General features: G+C 35.7%; 3 protein-coding genes and 1 pseudogene across 3 annotated transcripts; 2 read left to right on the top strand and 2 right to left on the bottom strand.

The window, feature by feature from the left end:
* The first annotated feature begins 510 nt into the window (after positions 1 to 510).
* LOC147940564 (nucleolin 1-like) lies at positions 511 to 17,990 on the top strand (annotated as a pseudogene).
* LOC104708729 (protein IQ-DOMAIN 12) lies at positions 5,195 to 7,250 on the bottom strand. Its single transcript, XM_010425345.2, has 5 exons — positions 7,014 to 7,250; positions 6,689 to 6,778; positions 6,321 to 6,611; positions 5,872 to 6,222; positions 5,195 to 5,804 (listed from the first exon to the last, which is right to left on the bottom strand). Exons 2-5 carry the CDS (start codon positions 6,761 to 6,763, stop codon positions 5,310 to 5,312), a joined length of 1,212 nt encoding a protein of 403 aa, XP_010423647.2. The 5' UTR covers positions 6,764 to 6,778; positions 7,014 to 7,250; the 3' UTR covers positions 5,195 to 5,309.
* LOC104708727 (F-box protein At5g03970) lies at positions 8,873 to 10,844 on the bottom strand. Its single transcript, XM_010425344.3, has 2 exons — positions 10,742 to 10,844; positions 8,873 to 10,358 (listed from the first exon to the last, which is right to left on the bottom strand). The coding sequence occupies exon 2, from the start codon at positions 10,345 to 10,347 to the stop codon at positions 9,088 to 9,090; it is 1,260 nt and encodes a 419-aa protein (XP_010423646.2). The 5' UTR covers positions 10,348 to 10,358; positions 10,742 to 10,844; the 3' UTR covers positions 8,873 to 9,087.
* Positions 13,607 to 14,147, top strand: LOC147940565 (uncharacterized; the record flags this gene model as incomplete). Its single annotated transcript, XM_087463002.1, has 3 exons — positions 13,607 to 13,722; positions 13,834 to 13,985; positions 14,080 to 14,147. Coding segments are annotated over 3 exons (336 nt in total), but the record flags the coding sequence as incomplete, so codon positions are not given.
* Positions 17,991 to 18,467: the final 477 nt, after the last annotated feature.

Below are 18,467 nucleotides of genomic sequence, written 5' to 3'. Positions count from 1 at the left end.
CCAAATATTTTTTTAGAAATTCTACTGGTGATCTCAAAAATCTTCATACCATATGGTGTTCTACAAAAAAATATTTGGAACCCTACTAGGTAGAAGAAGTAGTCGCTCTTGTCAACATATTACCATGGAAGAATCCACCATCAAAATAATCTTCTTCTTGCTTCTCTATTTAATTAGTTAATATGGTTTTCTGATCATGAACTATATATGTAAAAAAATTATTATATTCTGAAAATTTGGAAAACCGAAAAAATAAAAAAACCGAGAAAACTGAACCGATTAACCCGAAAAAGCCGAATGCCCGGCTTATTTTTTTATGTTTAACGGAACGCCTCTCAGTCCCCCAGTCTTGGGTAATGAATAAGAAGAAGATTAGGACTCTGTGGGCTTATTGCAGGCCTGAACTAAATTAAAGGCCCACAGAATAAATAAGAGAATTAACAACGAACAACAAAATCTTCAAACCTAAAAAAATCTTCATACCATATGTAAAAGATCTGAAAAAAAAAGTATTTGGAACCCTACTAGGTAGAAGAAGTAGTCACCATGGAAGAATCCGCCATCAAAGTAATCTTCTTCTTCTTCTTCTTCTTGCTCGCTCTTTTTGATTAACCAGCTCCTTTGCTTCTCTCTTTTTATTGATTTTTAAGTAATGGTTTTCTGATCATGAAGAATATATGTAAGAAAATTATTATATTATGAGGTGATCAGTAGAATTTCTTATTAGAATCTTCTGTATCTTTTTTAGGGTGTGAAATTGCTGGATTTGAATGACAGTGTTGCAGACGCTCCAAAACGCCGGTAAATTTTATTTTGTACATATATATTTATTTTTGGGAATTTTTTTTTCCTTTTGTTGGTTGTGTTGATGATCATGATCATAGTATTGATATCAAAATCAAATTGTTGAATAATTAGCATTTTGACGACGATTTCCGTTGAGGGATATGACACTTCGCTTCCAGCTTATTATGTCGAGCTCGTGTTGGAAAAACATTTCTCTTCTTGTGGACAGATCATAAGTATTTGTGTTCCCGGAAACTATGAAAGAGGTATCCTCAAGAGGTACCTTTCTTTTCTTTCTTTTATTTGTGGCTTCTTATTAATTCTCTTCCTTCCAGTCCAGTCCAGGTCTCTCTCTCTCATTCATGTTTAATTATAATCTCAAAATACTTTTTTTTTGTTTTTTTTTGTTTTTATGTATTGTACTCTATCGTTTTACATCAGTGTTGCCTTCGTGCGGTTTGAGGGAGGAGCTGCCGCAGAAAAGGCGTTGAAACTTAATAATACTGTCATGTAAAGATGGACTGCAATTGTTAAGCATGCAACCTTTACTGACTGGGGTCTTATTGATCCCACGTCTTTGAAAAGAACATACGTATACAGGTAACTTCTGATAAATATTTTCTTCTTTTTTGTAGGATGTACTACTACTAATTCTTGTAGTATCTGTAACATATATTTTTTCTAGCTAGAGCCTTTTGTCATGTTACTAATTTGGTTATTTCTCTCCTTGAATGAATCGATATTAATTAGGGTCTGCGTTACCGGACATGACACTTCCCTTCCTAACATTGATCTCAAGATGGCGTTCTGTAAACTTTTCTCTTCATGTGGAGATCTATACCATATTGATCTTAACTTTCAGTTTGTGGCTTCTTTCCTCAATTCCCACAATTTTTTTATTTTTTATTTCTTAACTCTCAAAATTTGTTGAATTCTAACTAAAGTCTTGTCTCTTTCGAATTTTACAGTGCAGCTGACATTTGCTTTAGAGGAGATGGATGTGTAGAAAAGGCACTGAAACTAGATGGATGTAACATGATGGGAAATATGACTCTTGTTGTTGAACCTATGGTGTCCCGACCCGGTGTATCCAGAAGAAGGGGGCGCACCACCAATTCTGATGGCCCATGTACATTGCTCTTGCTTCTTAGATTCTTCTTGTTAACAAATTAAAAACCTCTCATTAGTTTCGTTGTTTATTCTTTTTATATTAGGTCGTTGTGTAACTAATAAGAAGATGAAGACGAAGATGGAGAAGAAGATGGAGAAGGAGAAGGAGAGGGAGAAGGAGAGGGAGAGGGAGAAGGAGAAGGAGAAGAAGGAGAAGAAGAAGGAGAAGAAGAAGATAATGAAGGAGCTCTCCCTTAGGACTCAATAATCATTATCTGCTTTAATCATCACCCATGCAGGCTTGTATGATATGCCTTTCTCTGGATGTTAAAAATAGTTATACTAATTATGCTCAATAATCGTTATCTGCTTTCGCTATTACAATGCTACCTTTGTTTTCTAACTTTTATTACTTCGGTTTCTCCTTGAGAGATCACATACCCGATCTTATCAAAGACAAGACAAGAAGGAGAAACATCTTTACGCAAAATGTATTAACTGTGTATCAGAGGATTCTAACGACCTTATTAATCAACCAAGTTTAACATCTAAGTTTAGCGAGTTGATTTGGTAACTTTGGATGAGATAATCAATGAATGGTGAAGAAGGGAGAGAGGAAATAGCAATTTTACAGAGCGGGACGCATGAGTTTTGCAAACCCGGACTGAAGTAACGTGGGAGGAATGTATCTTATAGTTGAACCTGTTGTGCCGGGACCCATAAACGTTTTGTTTTGTTTTTTTTTTAAAGGGGCTCTCCTGCACTAGTACTGGCTAATTGACTATACGCGGCCCCAAGTAGATAAATTTGCTCTTGCTTCTTGATTGTTGATGCTTGGTAACAAATTAAAACCTATCATTAGTTTCGTTGTTTAGACTTCATTAGGTGTTTTACTTGAGGTGGCTAAGAAGAAAAAGAAGAAGAGAAGAAGAAGGCTCTCTCTTAGGACTTGGAAAATACTCATATCTCAAACATCAATGAGTAGGTTGCTTTCTTAACCAATAGATCACTGTAGTTGGTTGGCTCGACTTTTAAATTTTTATATGTATACAACTATGACTGAATAGTATAGTTTTTAGTTATACATGCATAAATGATACCATAAGATGCTAGAATTACCAAAATGCAACCTTTTTTAGTTGGATGGTTCCATTTTATCTCTTTCGATGACGTGGCCGAGTAAGATGTGAGCTTTCCACAAAACGCAACGTATGTAATCCCCGGCCAGGAGAAGAGGAGGCGTGTCTGTTGAAAGACGCGCAGCCGATTGCAAAGAGCCATCTAATGCCTGAGATCGTGACAAATGTACGGTTCAGATCTTACTCAATATCTATTCTTGAACCAAGCTCAACGGTTTACTTACTTTATTGTAACATCAAAGTCAGCAAAATACTTTAAAGCCAAAAATATTAAGAAACTTAAGAACTAGGAACAAAGTAAAAAATAATTTTGAAACCAAAATTTAAATGAATTTATTTTTAAAAGTATTAACCATGAGAAAGAAAGAAAGAAAAAAATAAAAAATTATTTTAAAAACAAATAATTAGAAACTTGTATTATAAATCTACACAACAATGCAAAACCAAATTGGATTTGTGGAATCTCTAATGATCAATAGATTAATCTAATGACTGGATCCAAAATCTGGTTAGTCTTCACATTGCATTGTAAATCTATTATCCAATTTTCTATTATCTAAAAGAAAATAAAAGATAAAAATTCAACTTTAAAAATAAAATAAAAACTTGAGTAAAATTTGTGATTTAAAAATAAAAATAAAAATAAATTTGTGAAAACTTGAATAAAAGTTGTAAGAAAAATCCTTTAAAATCTATGAGAAATATTAAAAAAAATTCGTTTAAAATATAAATATTGAATTATATTAATCATGTAAATAAAACAAAAAAAGGGCCAGAAATTAACCTAGTCGATGGGCTGGAATTGTTTTTGTTGGGCTTTTGTAGACCTAAGCACGCACGATCAACAACGAATGTGTTTACACCGTGAAAACGAATCCCCCAATCTCCGATGATCCCTCAATCAATCGCTATCATCTCCGTCACCGGAGAGTTTTTTTCTCCAACATCGTGACTTCCGAAGCCTTGAATTCCGGCGACCTCTAACTCGTACGAATCGTCTCTCTCTATATACTTAGAAAAACAAATCAGAGAAATTGCGTCTTTAACTCTTAGAGAGATAGGAGTGCGAGACCAGGTCTTTATAAACAAGATATGTTTGGGACTCAAGTTTCCTTTTTTTTTTTTTTCTTCTTTCTTAAGTTTCCTTTTTGTTTCTCTTTACACTTAGGGTTTGTTATCTACTAAGTCCAGAGCAAAACCTCCACAGCTCAACTTTAGGTTCGGTGTCGGTGATGTATAATCTAACCGTTATATATTTTTATTTTTTTCCTTATTTTTACTCTTCGCTTATAATCTCCTAATTTATTTATCTGTTTATTACCAAAAAAATCCAAGATCAATCTTCTTCGTTAGGATTTTGATTTATTTGGCAATTACTAAAACCATTGTTTTTCATTATTAAACCTTGTCCCCTGCTTCCTTTTGTATTTTTGGATTCCTGCTGATATTGAATATTCCTAGTTTCGATTTGCTACTTCATTCACGAGTTGATTAGACTTGGTGGATGTATGTTTTGTCTCTTTTCCTACTGTTATTCCTAGACTAATTGGCTTATGGTTTACTGTTCTATATACTTGAATTGCATGTGACTTCAGGTGAAGCAAGCCTTCAAGAAGAGGGGTAAGAAGATCAGAACCAAATTACCCTCTTTGATGAAGAAGACTCCAACAACCTTGTATTCATTGTCTGACATTTGAGCTGATCACAAGATGAAGATCCAAACCACGACACTTAACACTTTGATCAGACCTGATAGCACCAATAAGGGCTTGTATGAGGTTGACTCTTAATTCTTAGCGTTGGATGCTGCAAACAGAGAATAGAAGATCTCTCGTTATCCTTCATCTACTGCTATTTGTTAATTTCCTAAATTCTTGTTTTCAGTTACTGCTCTAAGCCAAGCATTGTAACAGCTTTCAGGTGACGTTGATGAGGAATCCTTGTTATCTTCAGCTTGCAAAATTTTGCTGTAAACGTGCTCCAAAATCCTGCAGATCTCCCCGTTTCTACAGGATCTTAAACATATATATATATATATATATATATGGCAGTCATAATAATTTTTTTCTAAAAATCATGGTTTGAACAACATGTATCACACTGATAAAAAGATGCTTCCTATTCCTCAAGAACAGAAATGAACAGAAGCAGACACCAAACACCAAAAAATAGCCCTCTTCATAAGCATATCTATAAAGAACATGAGATATGAGACTTCAACAAGAAACAAAACAAAGAGAAAAACCAAAGAAAAATGACATGAATGTTCGAGATTTAACAATTATGTTGACATGTGGTCAGAGACGATTTCTTTGTGTTGTTGATCTTACTATTTTCGCAAACAAAAGAAGACCAAAGAGAGACTTTATCCCCATCCTTCTTGTAGTTATCAAACCAAGAATCCAGCCCTACACGTTGCCTAGGTGTGCTCAGTGATCTCATCTTTTCCCTTGCAGACTCTGTTACACTCATGTAAGGCTGGAAACCATTGGATCTTTGAAACCAGCTCTCGTCCTCCAGTACACTCTGTTCCAGACGGCTGAAAGATCTCCTCGGGAAAGAAAACGGAGAGTCTTGTCCATCACCAGAGTCTTGTCTCTGCAGAGTTCTAAGCTTCACTTTTGTAGGGACAAGCATTTCACTTGGAATGAGAAATGAGTTTATGGATTTTGTAGACTTGGATTCACCCCAATGTTCCAATCTACAGCTTCTCATCCCCATATCTTTACTATACAGTGACTCGAGAAGCATATGAGGACTTCTTCTCTCCTGCAAACACAACTCTTTGAGACCTCAAACCGAAACTGAGTGAGAATTTGAGTGAGTGAGAATTTACCCGATTGGAGCGGGAGTATTTTAACATACGATCACGCTTGATCACACCTTCTTGCTTTCTCAACCAAATGGCTTTGATGTCTTCCTTCGTGAGAGCACTACTGTCCCAACCATGGCACTCGACCTTTGAGTTACAGATCAAAGGTTTTGATACTTTAAGTTCTTCTTTGATCTCAGAGTTGGTCATGGAGCAGTGCTTTCTCTCTGTATTTCTCTTGATGATGCTTGACATTGAAGCTTTGTTTGAGGGTGAAGATTTCAATAAACCAGAAACCTTACGCCTAACAGCTCGGCCACGCACAATTGCTTGAAGCCTTACAAGTGCCTTCAGCGCCCGCAACGCTTTCCTGGCCTGTTTAGTAATCAGTCACAAGATCAAAACACTGCATGAAAGATAAGTTTCAAACAAAAATTAAGATGCTTTTAAAATCTCAAAGTAGTGTGTCTGACCAGATAAGCCCTGAAGGCACTCTGAATCTTGATAGCAGCCAAATTAGGATCGCGTTTCTTGACAAAGTGTTGTGATGTGAAGGCGTTTCCCGCCATCCGGACAACTTCAGCAGCTGCCTTGGCGGCTGCAACCGCCGCCTCAGCTGCTGCAGCAGTGGCAATGGCTACATTCACAGCATGCTTTCTCTGGTCCTGTGTTGCTTCGTTCAAAGTCCTTGTATCTTGTCCACAAGTTGCAATCTGTTGTCTCAGCTTCAGCCTTCTAAACACCCATCTCAATCTCCTTGGCTTCTACAAAAACGAATCAGTTTATAGATTTTAGAAACATAAACAATTGAATGGTAGCAAATTAGAAAAAGGAACAAAACCTTCTCTGCTTTTGCTTTCGCCTCGCAGATGAATAGTCTTTTCATCCAACCAAACCATGACCTCCGCCTCGCCATTAGATAGAGTTCTCTCTAATAACAAATTATAAAGCCTCTTATTGATTTGAACAAGAGAATACATAAAACTAGAGAAGACTCATAAGAGATCGTAAAGAGAGAACCAAAAGGTATCCATGATCATATTACATGTTTTAACATCATTAGACTCATCAAATAGAAACATATCCGTGTGTGTATATCACATCAATAGAACAATCAATGATGTAACAACTCATTGTGTAATAGGTATGGAAGAATCTTACTTTACCTGTGAACACAAAACCAAATGATCTGGTGGATGAATCAGATTTCGTGTGGAAGAAAGAAATGTAGTGATGATGTGGAGATTTCAGACAGACACTTGTGAAGAGATGAATTGAAGTGATGTCTAATATAGGATCCTCTCTATCTCTCACCTTTTCCAACTGTCACATTCACTATCTATGATTACTGACTTGTTCAAACCCCTAACTCTGCTTTTTTTTCTTTTGCTTCTTAACCAATCACTTCAAATTGGTCCACCTTCAAAAAATTTATACCCCTTAAACAATTGCTTCTTGTTCAATTCTTTTCTTCTTTCTTTCTTGCCGCTTTTGGCTTGTGAAAAAAGAACATGTGGCTTGTCAACGTATCTATGCTTACAAGATACATATAAGAAATTATGTAAAGATATATGTTAAAAAAGTAGATCATATCATATTTTAATGTAAATTATTATATCGCATGAAACATATATACAATGGACTCGTGATATTATTAGCTTTGAGAGAGAGAAAATAATGACAACAATGAGTGATATAGTACAGTTTAATCATTAATAGAGAAAGTAAAATAAATATATCTAACTTTAAAGATTTAAAATCAAGAACTACATTTTGGTTTGATTTTCTTGTACTTAGGGGTGTTTATGTTGAGAATACTTAAAATGCACTAAACACTTAGTGATATTTTTTTCTTTTCGTTTCGACGACTGATCAATGTTAATATCCTACTAAAATGGCATCATCAGAAATGATAGTAGCAACCAAAATTTTCTAGTCTATACAATACTACAATTTTTATACAAACTACTAAACTTTACAGAACAAAAAAAATTGAACTCTAGACTTCTAATAGTTTGATTTTTACTCTAATGGTTTTATCTTTCATGTCTATCATCGAAACTTGGTAAAAACTCTTAACGTGTATGAATTATTCAATAACTTTAAAAGTTACATAATAATGAGCACAATTTATCGCATATCTAGTTATCAGATGAAATATCAATTAAAATTAGTTGATGGTGGTCCATATAGACCAAAATTCGTTGTTGAGAAGATCATTACAACTTTAGCTATCATGTCATTGAAACAATGATGAGCCATGTGAGCCATAGAGCGACCTATAGGTTTGGTTTAGCCTCTTAAATAATGGATTTGAGTTTCTCAACACGGTTAAAGATCCTTTTGAGTTGTTAATACAGTCCCACCACTCTTTCTTTCAAACACTTTTATTTTTTTTTATTTTCTCAAATCCAATATTATTTTCCTCCATTAGTTTTTTTTAGAATGTAGTTTTATGCTTCAAAGTTTATAATGTAATTTCACTTGAAATCAGAACTATTCGTGCATATAGCCATTACTATTCAAATCAATAAGTTTATAAATTTATATCGTTCATACTATGGTTTTTCTCAACATGGCTTATCCTAATCATTCACAAGACCTCATATTATCAAAGCTAAGCTTATTGCTTTACCAAGGGAGGAAAAAGGTTGCAAGCAAAAAGAAAATAGAAAACAAATCAATGTACCAATAATGAGATCATAAAGTATTATCTGTACCTAAGATTACATAGAGAGAAGCTATGATCTGTTTCTTAGATCACTACATGACTTTATAAAAACATTATAGTTATTCTTTTTAAATTGAAAAAACACACATTCGTCATTACTGCATTTCAAAGAATGTGGACATTCTCCACAACACAACCTACTCATCATCCAAGTGAAGTGACCCATCAAGGCAACTTATAATATTCAAATGATTTGAATCAACCTGATACTTAAGAACAACTATACAAGTGATATTGATTATTGGTATAAGTAAATTGATTTTAGAATATGTTAGATCGAATCTCTGTTCTATATGTGAAAATTACCATCATAATTAGCTTAAAAACTGAGTCAATCACAAAAGGAAAACGCTAACAGCAGAGTTCAATGACCTTTAATGACACAACCATGAGATATACATCAAAACCATGAGAGATTCATCAATGGTCAAACCAAAAAAATCAGCCCAAAAAACATAAATGGTAGTCCAATGGCCTACACACGGACTGATATAATAGCATAATACTACTTAGTTAGTTCCTGCGGAAGAGGCGTTGCATTGAGGAGGAGTGTCGATCGTCATGCTACTGTTTTCAAACAGAGGAGAAGAAGGCCAAGTGCGGCGAAAGTAAGGCACCACTTTGCAGAAGTCCCAAACGAATGTCGATTTACGTCCTTGGTACTGAACTACTTCGACCCTTTGAGTCTCTCTGTCATAGATGAAGATATGTGTATCACATCTGATGTAAACCGAGTCCGACTTCTGATTGAGGAAAGCGAGCAGCTGCGTTTCTTTAGTCCGAGCGTTGAATCGTGTAGCTTCTGTTGGGTTCTTCCTCCACATCGCCTTGAAGTTCAGCTTAAACAGAAGGTTCCACTTAAGCACATTGTCTATCCCTCCAAGCTTCCACACCTCCATTACCGACTTAGTGCTCCATCCGTATTGTAAACACCCATCAGCGGTTTCCCCCAGAACCTGTTCATCATAGTCATATGTTTTCGGAAGCTTTACCACATCGACCCGCTTCTCCTCACTGTTAGAGTCATAGATGGCAATTTTACCTCCTGTGGCATGCCAATAAACAACTCCGTTGATCACTCTCCCTGGAGTCCAAGAACTGAGAGATACAGGCTCAGGACAAGTAAGCTCTGAGTAGCTCCAGGTAGTAGTTTTCGAGGAAAAAGTCTCTACCCTGACCTTTGTACTGTTAGCAGTGAAGCCTACACACTCAGCCCTGATCACCTTGTAGCTAAACCCTTTATCAGGACAATCCTCAGTGACCAAAGACATACAAAGTTCATCGAAATGAACTCTGGGACGTGGAAGTTGCTGCTGCTTCTGTGTACTAAAATCCCACAAGTAGTAAGCTTTTGGATGGCGGCCACAAAGTAAAAGACCGTTTGAAGAGTCGATGTAGTAACCAAGCTTTTTCAGAACACCAGAGGATTCGATTTCATCACCAATACTGCTGGTTGAGAGCAAAGGAAGGGATGGCTCAGCGCGAGGGCGACGAACACCGTCTTTGCGTCTTCCGAGGTACATAGAGCTGCAGACGAAGAAGCCAATGAGTTGAAAGGTAGGTTTCCACTTGGTTAAGTAAGTGTGACGGAAGTATGGGCTGGAGATAATCTGAAGCCATCTCTTGGAAACCAAGATGAGCTGGTAGATTGTTTCTGGTGGAAGCAGGAGAAGAACCTCACACATAGCATCGTTATTGTTAAGAACCTCATGAGCACTCAAATCAGACCTCATCCCCAAACTGGTTTTCAACCTGGTTGAACAAGACATTGCACAGACAACTGTTTTCTTTGATCATCAGTAAGAGCATCCAACTCAATTTTCATAACACACACAACAGAGATATCACAAGAACAGTAAAGACACCAAGAGCTACATAGACACTCAAAAGCACAAAAAGCTAGTAGATTTCTACAGATCACAAAGAGAATCAAACAATACGCACTGAAAAATTCAACAAAAAAGATGATATTTTTCGGTTTACCCATGCGGAAAAAGTTCAAAAGTCGGAGAATTTAGCAGAGATTTCTGAAACCCTAAGCTTTCAAAGTTACGTTTTTTATGAGATCAGGAAACGATTGGGGAGAAAAAATCGAAACTTTGATAGAGACATATACTTCAAATTACGTCAAGAAATCGGAAAGAGGGAGAGAGAGGAAAAAACCTGACGATGACGATTGAGGACGAACGCAGAAGGTTGCAATGCGCAGGACAAAAGTGTATAAATGCCTAAGAGGACACAACTACATTATAAAGCTTACCCGGACTCAACCCGGATCCCAGATCCGAAAACGTCACCTTCTCTTAACCGGATTTAATTTGCGATTGAACCGGATTATTAAGAACAAATTTTAATTTTGGTTCGGGTCGATGGGAAATTCATAATTCTATTGGAATTTTTGATATTATACTATTAAGTTTGGTAGGATTTAGCCGTTTAGGCGTTTAGCTCAATCAGTTTGTAGGGAATTTTAATCGTTTGTAAGACAACAAATTTGAACCGCTCAGGTTTGTGTTATTTGCGTTATATTTTCTTGTATTGTATCCCCTTGATTAAAAAACTAACCAAAATTTGTAGTATTTAGGTATTGGTTAAGAGAAACAGAAAAAAGTATTAACTGATTATGTAAACTTGGATATATATTAAAAAATCTAATTTATTAACTAGATCTGGCTATTCGTATATACGCTTGGTATCAATGTGTTATTCCCCTCGAATTTTGGGCCTCCCAAAATGGAATTCCGTTGGAATTAACTCCAAAACAAATGAATAACATAAAACGACCATAATCTTTTTTTTTCAAATTCATCCTGCAGATAGACATCTATTGTTTTCAGATCATTGTAATCATCAACAACAACAAAAATCCTTGCGGATGTGGGTGACTTATTAGCTAATGATGAAACACTTTATGTACAAGAAATTATGGATACCATGTCTAGAAAACTATTAGTTGATGGTGTTAGAGAAGGATAATCTCTTAATGCAAGACTTTGCTAAAGTAGAAAAAACATGCAACATTTGGCAAAAGGTATAATCAGCGAAATCATTGTACATATATATTAATTAAAAATCACAGTAATTAAAGTATTTTAAAATTTAAAATATAACAATAACATATGATAAATTAGAAAATACAATTTAAAATTTTTAAAATATAACAATAGCATATGTTAAATTAGAAAATACAATGACATCACAAATGGTAAACTAAAAATATATAATTAGCATTAAATACTAGCATAATTAGCATCAAATAACAATAATATATATTCTATTTATATTTTGTAATGAAATTTTATGTTTAATAATATCATAATTTTAAAAAATTTGTTAGAAATGCCTCTTTTGGTATATCTTTTTCCAAAATACCATTTTTTGAATATTTCAAATTTTATCATCTTTTACATAATTACAATATATTAAATTAATTTTTAGATCTTTTTAAGATTTGAGTTCTGTATTTTACAGTTAGGATATAATTTTGAGAGAGTAGGGTTTAATATTTGGAATTTAAAACTTATAATTTAATCATTTTATACATAAAAAATAGATATTTTTAAAAATTGATAATATGAAAGGCTATTTTTCAAAAGTGACATAAGAAAAAAGTATTTTTGAAATGCCCCATTATTTATACCGACACTTTACAGTATTGAATTCCAATATTTTAAAACATTTTTATTTTGCCAAAAAAAAAACATATAAAAAGTGGTTCATATAGATTGAACAGAAATTTCCCCAGCGGCTCTAGAAATATGTTTTTTTTAATGTTTAAAACCCTCTCAGTCTTGGGTAATGAATAAGAAGATTATTAGGACTCTATGGGCTTACTGCAGGCCTGAACTAAATTAAAGGCTCAACCGTAACCGTTTGTTCGTGACCAGAATAAATAAGAGAATTAACAACAACAACAACAACCTCTGCTTCTCTAATTATTAATTAACGACAACCTAAATCTCTAGATTAAAAAAATCTTTGGAACCCTAGCTAGAAGTAGTCGCTCTTGTCAACGTAATCACCATGGAAGAATCCGCCATCAAAGTAATCTTCATCTTCTTCTTCTTCTTCTTCTTCGCTCTTTTTGACTAACCTCTGCTTTTCTATTTATTAATTAAGTAATGGTTTTCGTACGTAAGAAAAGTATTAAGACTTATGAGGTGAGTAGAATTTTCTGATTAGATCTTTTGTACCTTCTAGGGTCACAAAGTGCTGGATTTGAACGACAGTGTCGCAGACGCTCCAAAACCCCGGTAAAATTTATTTTACATATATATATTTTTGTTTTGTTGTTGTCTGTGTTGATGATCGTAGTATTATTTATCTCCACCTGCATGCCATCAAAATCAAATTGTTGAACAATTAGCATTATCACGACGATTTCCGTTGAGGGATATGACACTAAGCTTCCAGCTTATTATGTCAAGCTTGAGTTGGAAAGCCATTTCTCTTCTTGTGGATGGATATTAGTTTGTTGTGTTTCCAAAGACTATGAAAGGGGTATCCTCAAGAGGTACCTTTCTTTTTTTTTATTTTATTTGTGTCTTCTTATTAATTCCCTCTCCCTTCCAGTCCAGGGCTCTCTCATTCATGTTTAATTATAATCTCAAAAATACTATTTTTTGTTTTTTTTTGTTTTTTTTTTTTATGTATTGTACTCGATCGTTTTACATCAGTGTTGCCTTCGTGAGGTTCGAGGGATGAGCTGCCGAAGATAAGGCGTTGAAACTTAATGGAACTGACTTCGGAGGATGGACTCCAATCGTTAAGTCTGCACCCTTTGCGAAACCGTACGATGTTAATCCTTACTTTGATATTTATAATCCCTTGACTTGGAAAACAGTACACACAGACAGGTAACTTTTGATAAATATTTTCTTCTGCAAATCTTTTTTTTTTTTTTGTAGGATGTACTACTAATAGGTTCTTGTAGTATCTGTAACATATATGTTTTCTAGCTAGAGCCTTTTGTCATGTTACTAACAGCTTTGGTTATTTCTCTCCTTGAATTTATCGATATGAATTAGGGTCCGCGTTACCGGATATGACAATTCGCTTCCTGAGATTGATCGCAAAAAGGCGCTCTGTAAACATTTCTCTTCATGTGGAGATGTCGTCGATATTCATTTTTTCTATTATTCTATGTTTGTGGCTTCTTTCCTCAATTCCTACAATTTTTATTTTATTTTTGATTTCCCAGCTCTCAAAAGTTGTTGAATTCTAACTAAAGTCTCTGTCTCTTTCGAATTTTACAGTGCAGCTGACATTACCTTTCGAGGAGATGGATGTGTAGAAAAGGCGCTGAAACTAAATGGATGTAACATGGGAAATATGACTCTTGTTGTTGTACCTATGATGTCCAGAAGAAGGGGGCGCACCACCGATTCTGATGGCGAGAGCCACCCAAGTACATACATTTGCTCGCTCTTGCTTCTTAGATTCTTCTTGTTAACAAATTAAAAACCTCTCATTAGTTTCGTTGTTTATTCTTTTTATATTAGGTCGTTTACTTAATAAGAAGAAGAAGAAGATGGAGAAGGAGAAGGAGAAGGAGAAGGCTCTGTCTTAGGAGAAGACTAACCCTCTTTCGTGTTTTTTAACTATGATACAATAATGTAACCTTTGAAACAACAAACGCTAAGAACATATAGTTACAGCGCGCTAGTAGAGTAAGGTATTGACTGGTTCTCCCGCTACCTCTCGCAAACACTGCGTTTGCGGGTAGTAGCGGTTGCTAGCGATTGGAACCAATCACACAAACCGCTCCCAATCGCTTCTAATCGCTCTCAACCGTTCTCAATCGCTTCAATGATAATGAATTTTTTTTGTTATATTTCTATCTAACTATTTTACTCATTAAGTATGAGAGAAAATGAAGTACGGATATGATTGCAGAGATTATAAAATAAAAAATTAGAAGAAAATATTCCAATTAACAATAACTCGAAAAACTTGATTTAAATTTAATGGCACATCGTAATAAGTTCAAAAAATTTTTAAATAAATATAATATTTCATCAAAAATTTAAGAAAATAAGATTATTTGTGAAAAATATTAAAACAAATCACTAGTGACTCTTTTTAACTCTCACTTAAGCTTTCCTACCAATACAACTATTGACCCACGATCTAAGAGAAAAGAGAAAAGATCTACGATCTAAAGCATATGTTTTGTCATTTATCAAATTACTTGATTAAATTTTTGGTGAAAAGCCAAATGCATAAAAGAATAAGTATTTCAATATGATTTTTTTTTTGAATAATTATTATCTTAATAAATTTTAATTATAAATCAGGTTTAATAAAAATTTTGGTATTTTTAAACATTTATATATTAGATATCACATTTATTATGTTCCAACCGCTATTGCACCCGCTGGTCAACCAGTCGTAAACCTCCCGCAAACGCACCAATTTTAAACCGCTAAACCAGTCGTTCAAAACACTTAATAACGCTTGAAACCGCAATCGCCCGCTTCCACAATCTCCTGCAACCGCAACCGCAACCGCAATGTTTGAACTAGTCAGGCCCTAAATGTTTTTTGAAATTACTGACGATGAGAGACACCTATTTATTGCTTCTAGTTCCTCCAAGGCTCCAACCCAGCAGCCTCTAAATAATTTAAATCACTGAATCGACTAAAAGAATGGTCGAGGATTTGGGTAGTAATTTCTTTTTTTTTTTGAATAAAATGTAAAATTTATTCGAAAAAAGCGTTTTACATAAAGTGCAGCTTTGGGAAATAAGCGTTTAGCAAATCATTTGTTTTAAAAATAATAGACTAGTATAAATCTCTTAGCGGGTGGCGAACCAAGTCGCCAAACAGTCTTCATATCTTCTGTTGCCTTGGTTCCCAATAGATAGAATCCTGTTGCAGACATCTTTATTTAACTGTCGGAGTAGATGAGATGAAGGAGTAGGAGGTTCCCCATGACGTCTCCCATTTCGCTCTTTCCATAAAGAGTACACAAGCAGCTGGAAGGTATATCGCAGCAAAAACAACCGAGTCTTACCGAGAGAGGCGTTTGTGAGTAGGTGGAGGACTACAGCCCAATCCGTGGAGAACTGACTGTCAAGGAGCTTGGAGGTGAGACCAGACCAGACTGCCGCGGAGTAAGAACAAGAGAAGAATAAATGGTCTCTGGTCTCTAGTGGTGCCAGACAAAACACACATGCTGAGGGAGAGCTAGTATTCCAGCTCTGCATTCTATCACCCGTTGTTAACCGATTTTTTGTTGCAAGCCAGGCTATAAATGAGAACTTAAGCGTGGCATAGGTGAACCAGATACCTCTATACCAGTCCTGTTTTGGTTGTTGGTCCCGTAAAGAGTTCGAAGTCTCTTTTGTAGAGAAACCTGCCCTGAATTTATTCCCCTTGCCTTTCCAAAGGACCACATCCTCTGTTTCTGCAGGCCTCCGAGTTCGAATATCCTCTAGACAATCTTCTATTTGGTGGAGATAGGTAGCTCGGTATCATCGCCGTCTGTGAGACGAAAGCACCTGAGCCAGAGTGTCATTAAGCCCAATACCCATATCAATACAGCCTCTGTGCCCCGTAATCTCAAAGAGCGGTCCGAGGGGAGACCAGTTGTCATGCCAAAAAGAAACGCTCTGCCCATTACACACTTCATACTTGACGAAATCTAATGCCAGAGGTCTATATTTTAGCATTTTCTTCCACATCCAAGAACCCAACGTCGAGGACACACTGATTGACCATAAAGAACTCTTGCAGAGCAAGTATGTACGTAGCCATGATACCCACAAAGATTGAGAGGACAACAGTCGCCAAATAAGTTTTAAACAACTTACCTTGTTTGCTACGGTTAATGACCGTAATCCCAAACCTCCTTCCTCCTTTTGGAGACAAACATCTTTCCAAGAGACCTTAGCTTTTTTTGAGTGTAGCACAGGACCAGACCAAAGAAACGCGCAACACAGGCTATCAATTGCCTTAATACAAGAAGGTAAGCAGACATCCAAAAATTGGTGTGTCCTTGAATAACTGAACTGATCAACTGCAACCTTCCGGCAAAAGAAAGATGTCGAGTGGTCCAGTATATATATATTTATTTTCAATATATATATTTTTGTTTTGTTGTTGTCTGTGTTGATGATCGTAGTATTATTTATCTCCACCTGCATGCAATCAAAATCAAATTGTTGAACAATTAGCATTTTCACGACGGTTTCCGTTGAGGGTTATGACACTTCGCTGCCAGAGTATTATGTCGAGCTCGCGTTGGAAAAACATTTCGCTTCATGTGGAGAGATCTTACTTTGTTATGTTCCCAGAGACTATGCTAGGGGTATCCTCAAGAGGTACCTTTCTTTTCTTTCTTTTATTTGCGGCTTCTTATTAATTCCCTTCACTAATTCCTGCAGGGCTCTCTCATTCATGTTTAATAATCTCAAAATACTTTTGTTGTTATTTTTTTGTATTGTACTCGATCGTTTTACATCAATGTTTCCTTCGTGAGGTTCGAGGGAGGAGCTGCCGAAGAAAAGGCGTTGAAACTTAATGGAACTGACATGGGACGATCAACTGCAATCGTTAAGCCTGCAACCTTGCCGTCATTATTGCTCGATGTTAATCCTTTTCCTGTTGATATTAGTAATCCCTCGACTTGGATAAAACATTACACGTAAATTTTTGATAAATATTATCTTCTGCAATCAATTTTTTTTTTTAGGATGTACTACTAATTCTTGTAGTATCTGAAAAATATATGTTTTCTAGCTAGAGCCTTTTGTCGTGTTACTAATTTATTTATTTCTCTCCTTGAATTAATTGATATTAATTAGGGTTCGCGTTACCGGATATGACACTTCCCTTCCTGAGATTGATCTCAAGATGGCGCTCTGTAGACATTTCTCTTCATGTGGAGATGTCTGGACAATTGATGTTCTCTCTGTCTCTAAGTCTGTCGCTTCTTTCTTCCTACATTTTTTTAGTTTTTTCCCAATGCAACTCTCAAAACTTATTGAATTCTAACAAAAGTCTCTGTCTCTGTCGAATTTTACAGTTCAGCTTACATTCACCTTCGAGGGGAAGGATCTCTAGAGAAGGCGCTGGAACTAAATGGATCTAACATGGGTAATATGACTCTTGTTGTTGAACCTCTTTTGTCCCGACCCCGTGACCCGAGAACCTATTCTGTTGGCGATCCCCAAAGTACATGATTTTGCTCTTGCTTCTTATTAGATTCTTCTTTTTAACAAAATTAAAACCCTCTCTCATTAGTTTCGTTGTTTATTCTCTAGGTGTTTTACTTGATATAGGAAGAGGAAGAAGATGGAGAAGAGAAAGAAAAAGGAGACGAAGATAAAGATGGAGAAGAAGAAGCAGAAAGAGAAGAAGTAAAGTCACGTAACAAAGATGAGTTTTACATGACATGCCTTGTATCTTGACAAGTTAAGATCAGTGACAAGTTAAGCCTCTTTAGGGTCGAAGAACTCAAAGTCTGCTTTAGCATAAACGTTGAAAATGTTAAAGGTTGATACTTCGACAATCTTCATCTCCCTGATGGCCTTTCGAGGCATCTATCCTATTCGAAAACTAATGAAAAATGTAACGCTAATTAATTCACCAAAACCTATGCAAAAAGTTTGCCCCTTCTCTATCATTATCTTGGATTATTAGCCGATAAGAGTATGTCAAAAACCTATTATTTTGATTGAGATTGACGAGAATCTTACCGACGGTGGAGCGAGATGAAACACCGGTAAGAGAATCTGCGGCGACTGGAGAGACACGGAGAGATGAACCGACTTCCCCTTACCGGTCTACTAAATAAACGGCTTAAGATCCACTCCAACGACGGTTGTTAGCAAGTATGTTAAGGTAAAAATGGTATAAATGTTAGAAGGAGAAGGCTCTCTCTTAGG

The sequence above is a fragment of the Camelina sativa genome, chromosome 8 (assembly GCF_030686135.1).
Source record: "Camelina sativa cultivar CO46 ecotype springtype chromosome 8, ASM3068613v1".
NCBI classification, from domain to species: Eukaryota; Viridiplantae; Streptophyta; class Magnoliopsida; order Brassicales; family Brassicaceae; genus Camelina; species Camelina sativa.
The sequence above is the reverse complement of the archived record's forward strand: the minus strand, read 5'-3'. Positions and strand labels throughout refer to the sequence as shown.

What these genes read in the sequence shown, in the direction of transcription:
- LOC104708727 (XM_010425344.3), bottom strand. Translation starts at nt 10,347, where the DNA reads ATGTCTTGTTCAACCAGGTTGAAAACCAGTTTGGGGATGAGGTCTGAT.
- LOC104708729 (XM_010425345.2), bottom strand. Translation starts at nt 6,763, where the DNA reads ATGGCGAGGCGGAGGTCATGGTTTGGTTGGATGAAAAGACTATTCATC. An exon ending in CGAAAGCAAAAGCAGAGAAG is followed by an intron (nt 6,612 to 6,688) that starts GTTTTGTTCCTT and finishes TCGTTTTTGTAG; the next exon opens with AAGCCAAGGAGATTGAGATG. An exon ending in AATACTCCCGCTCCAATCGG is followed by an intron (nt 5,805 to 5,871) that starts GTAAATTCTCAC and finishes TTGTGTTTGCAG; the next exon opens with GAGAGAAGAAGTCCTCATAT.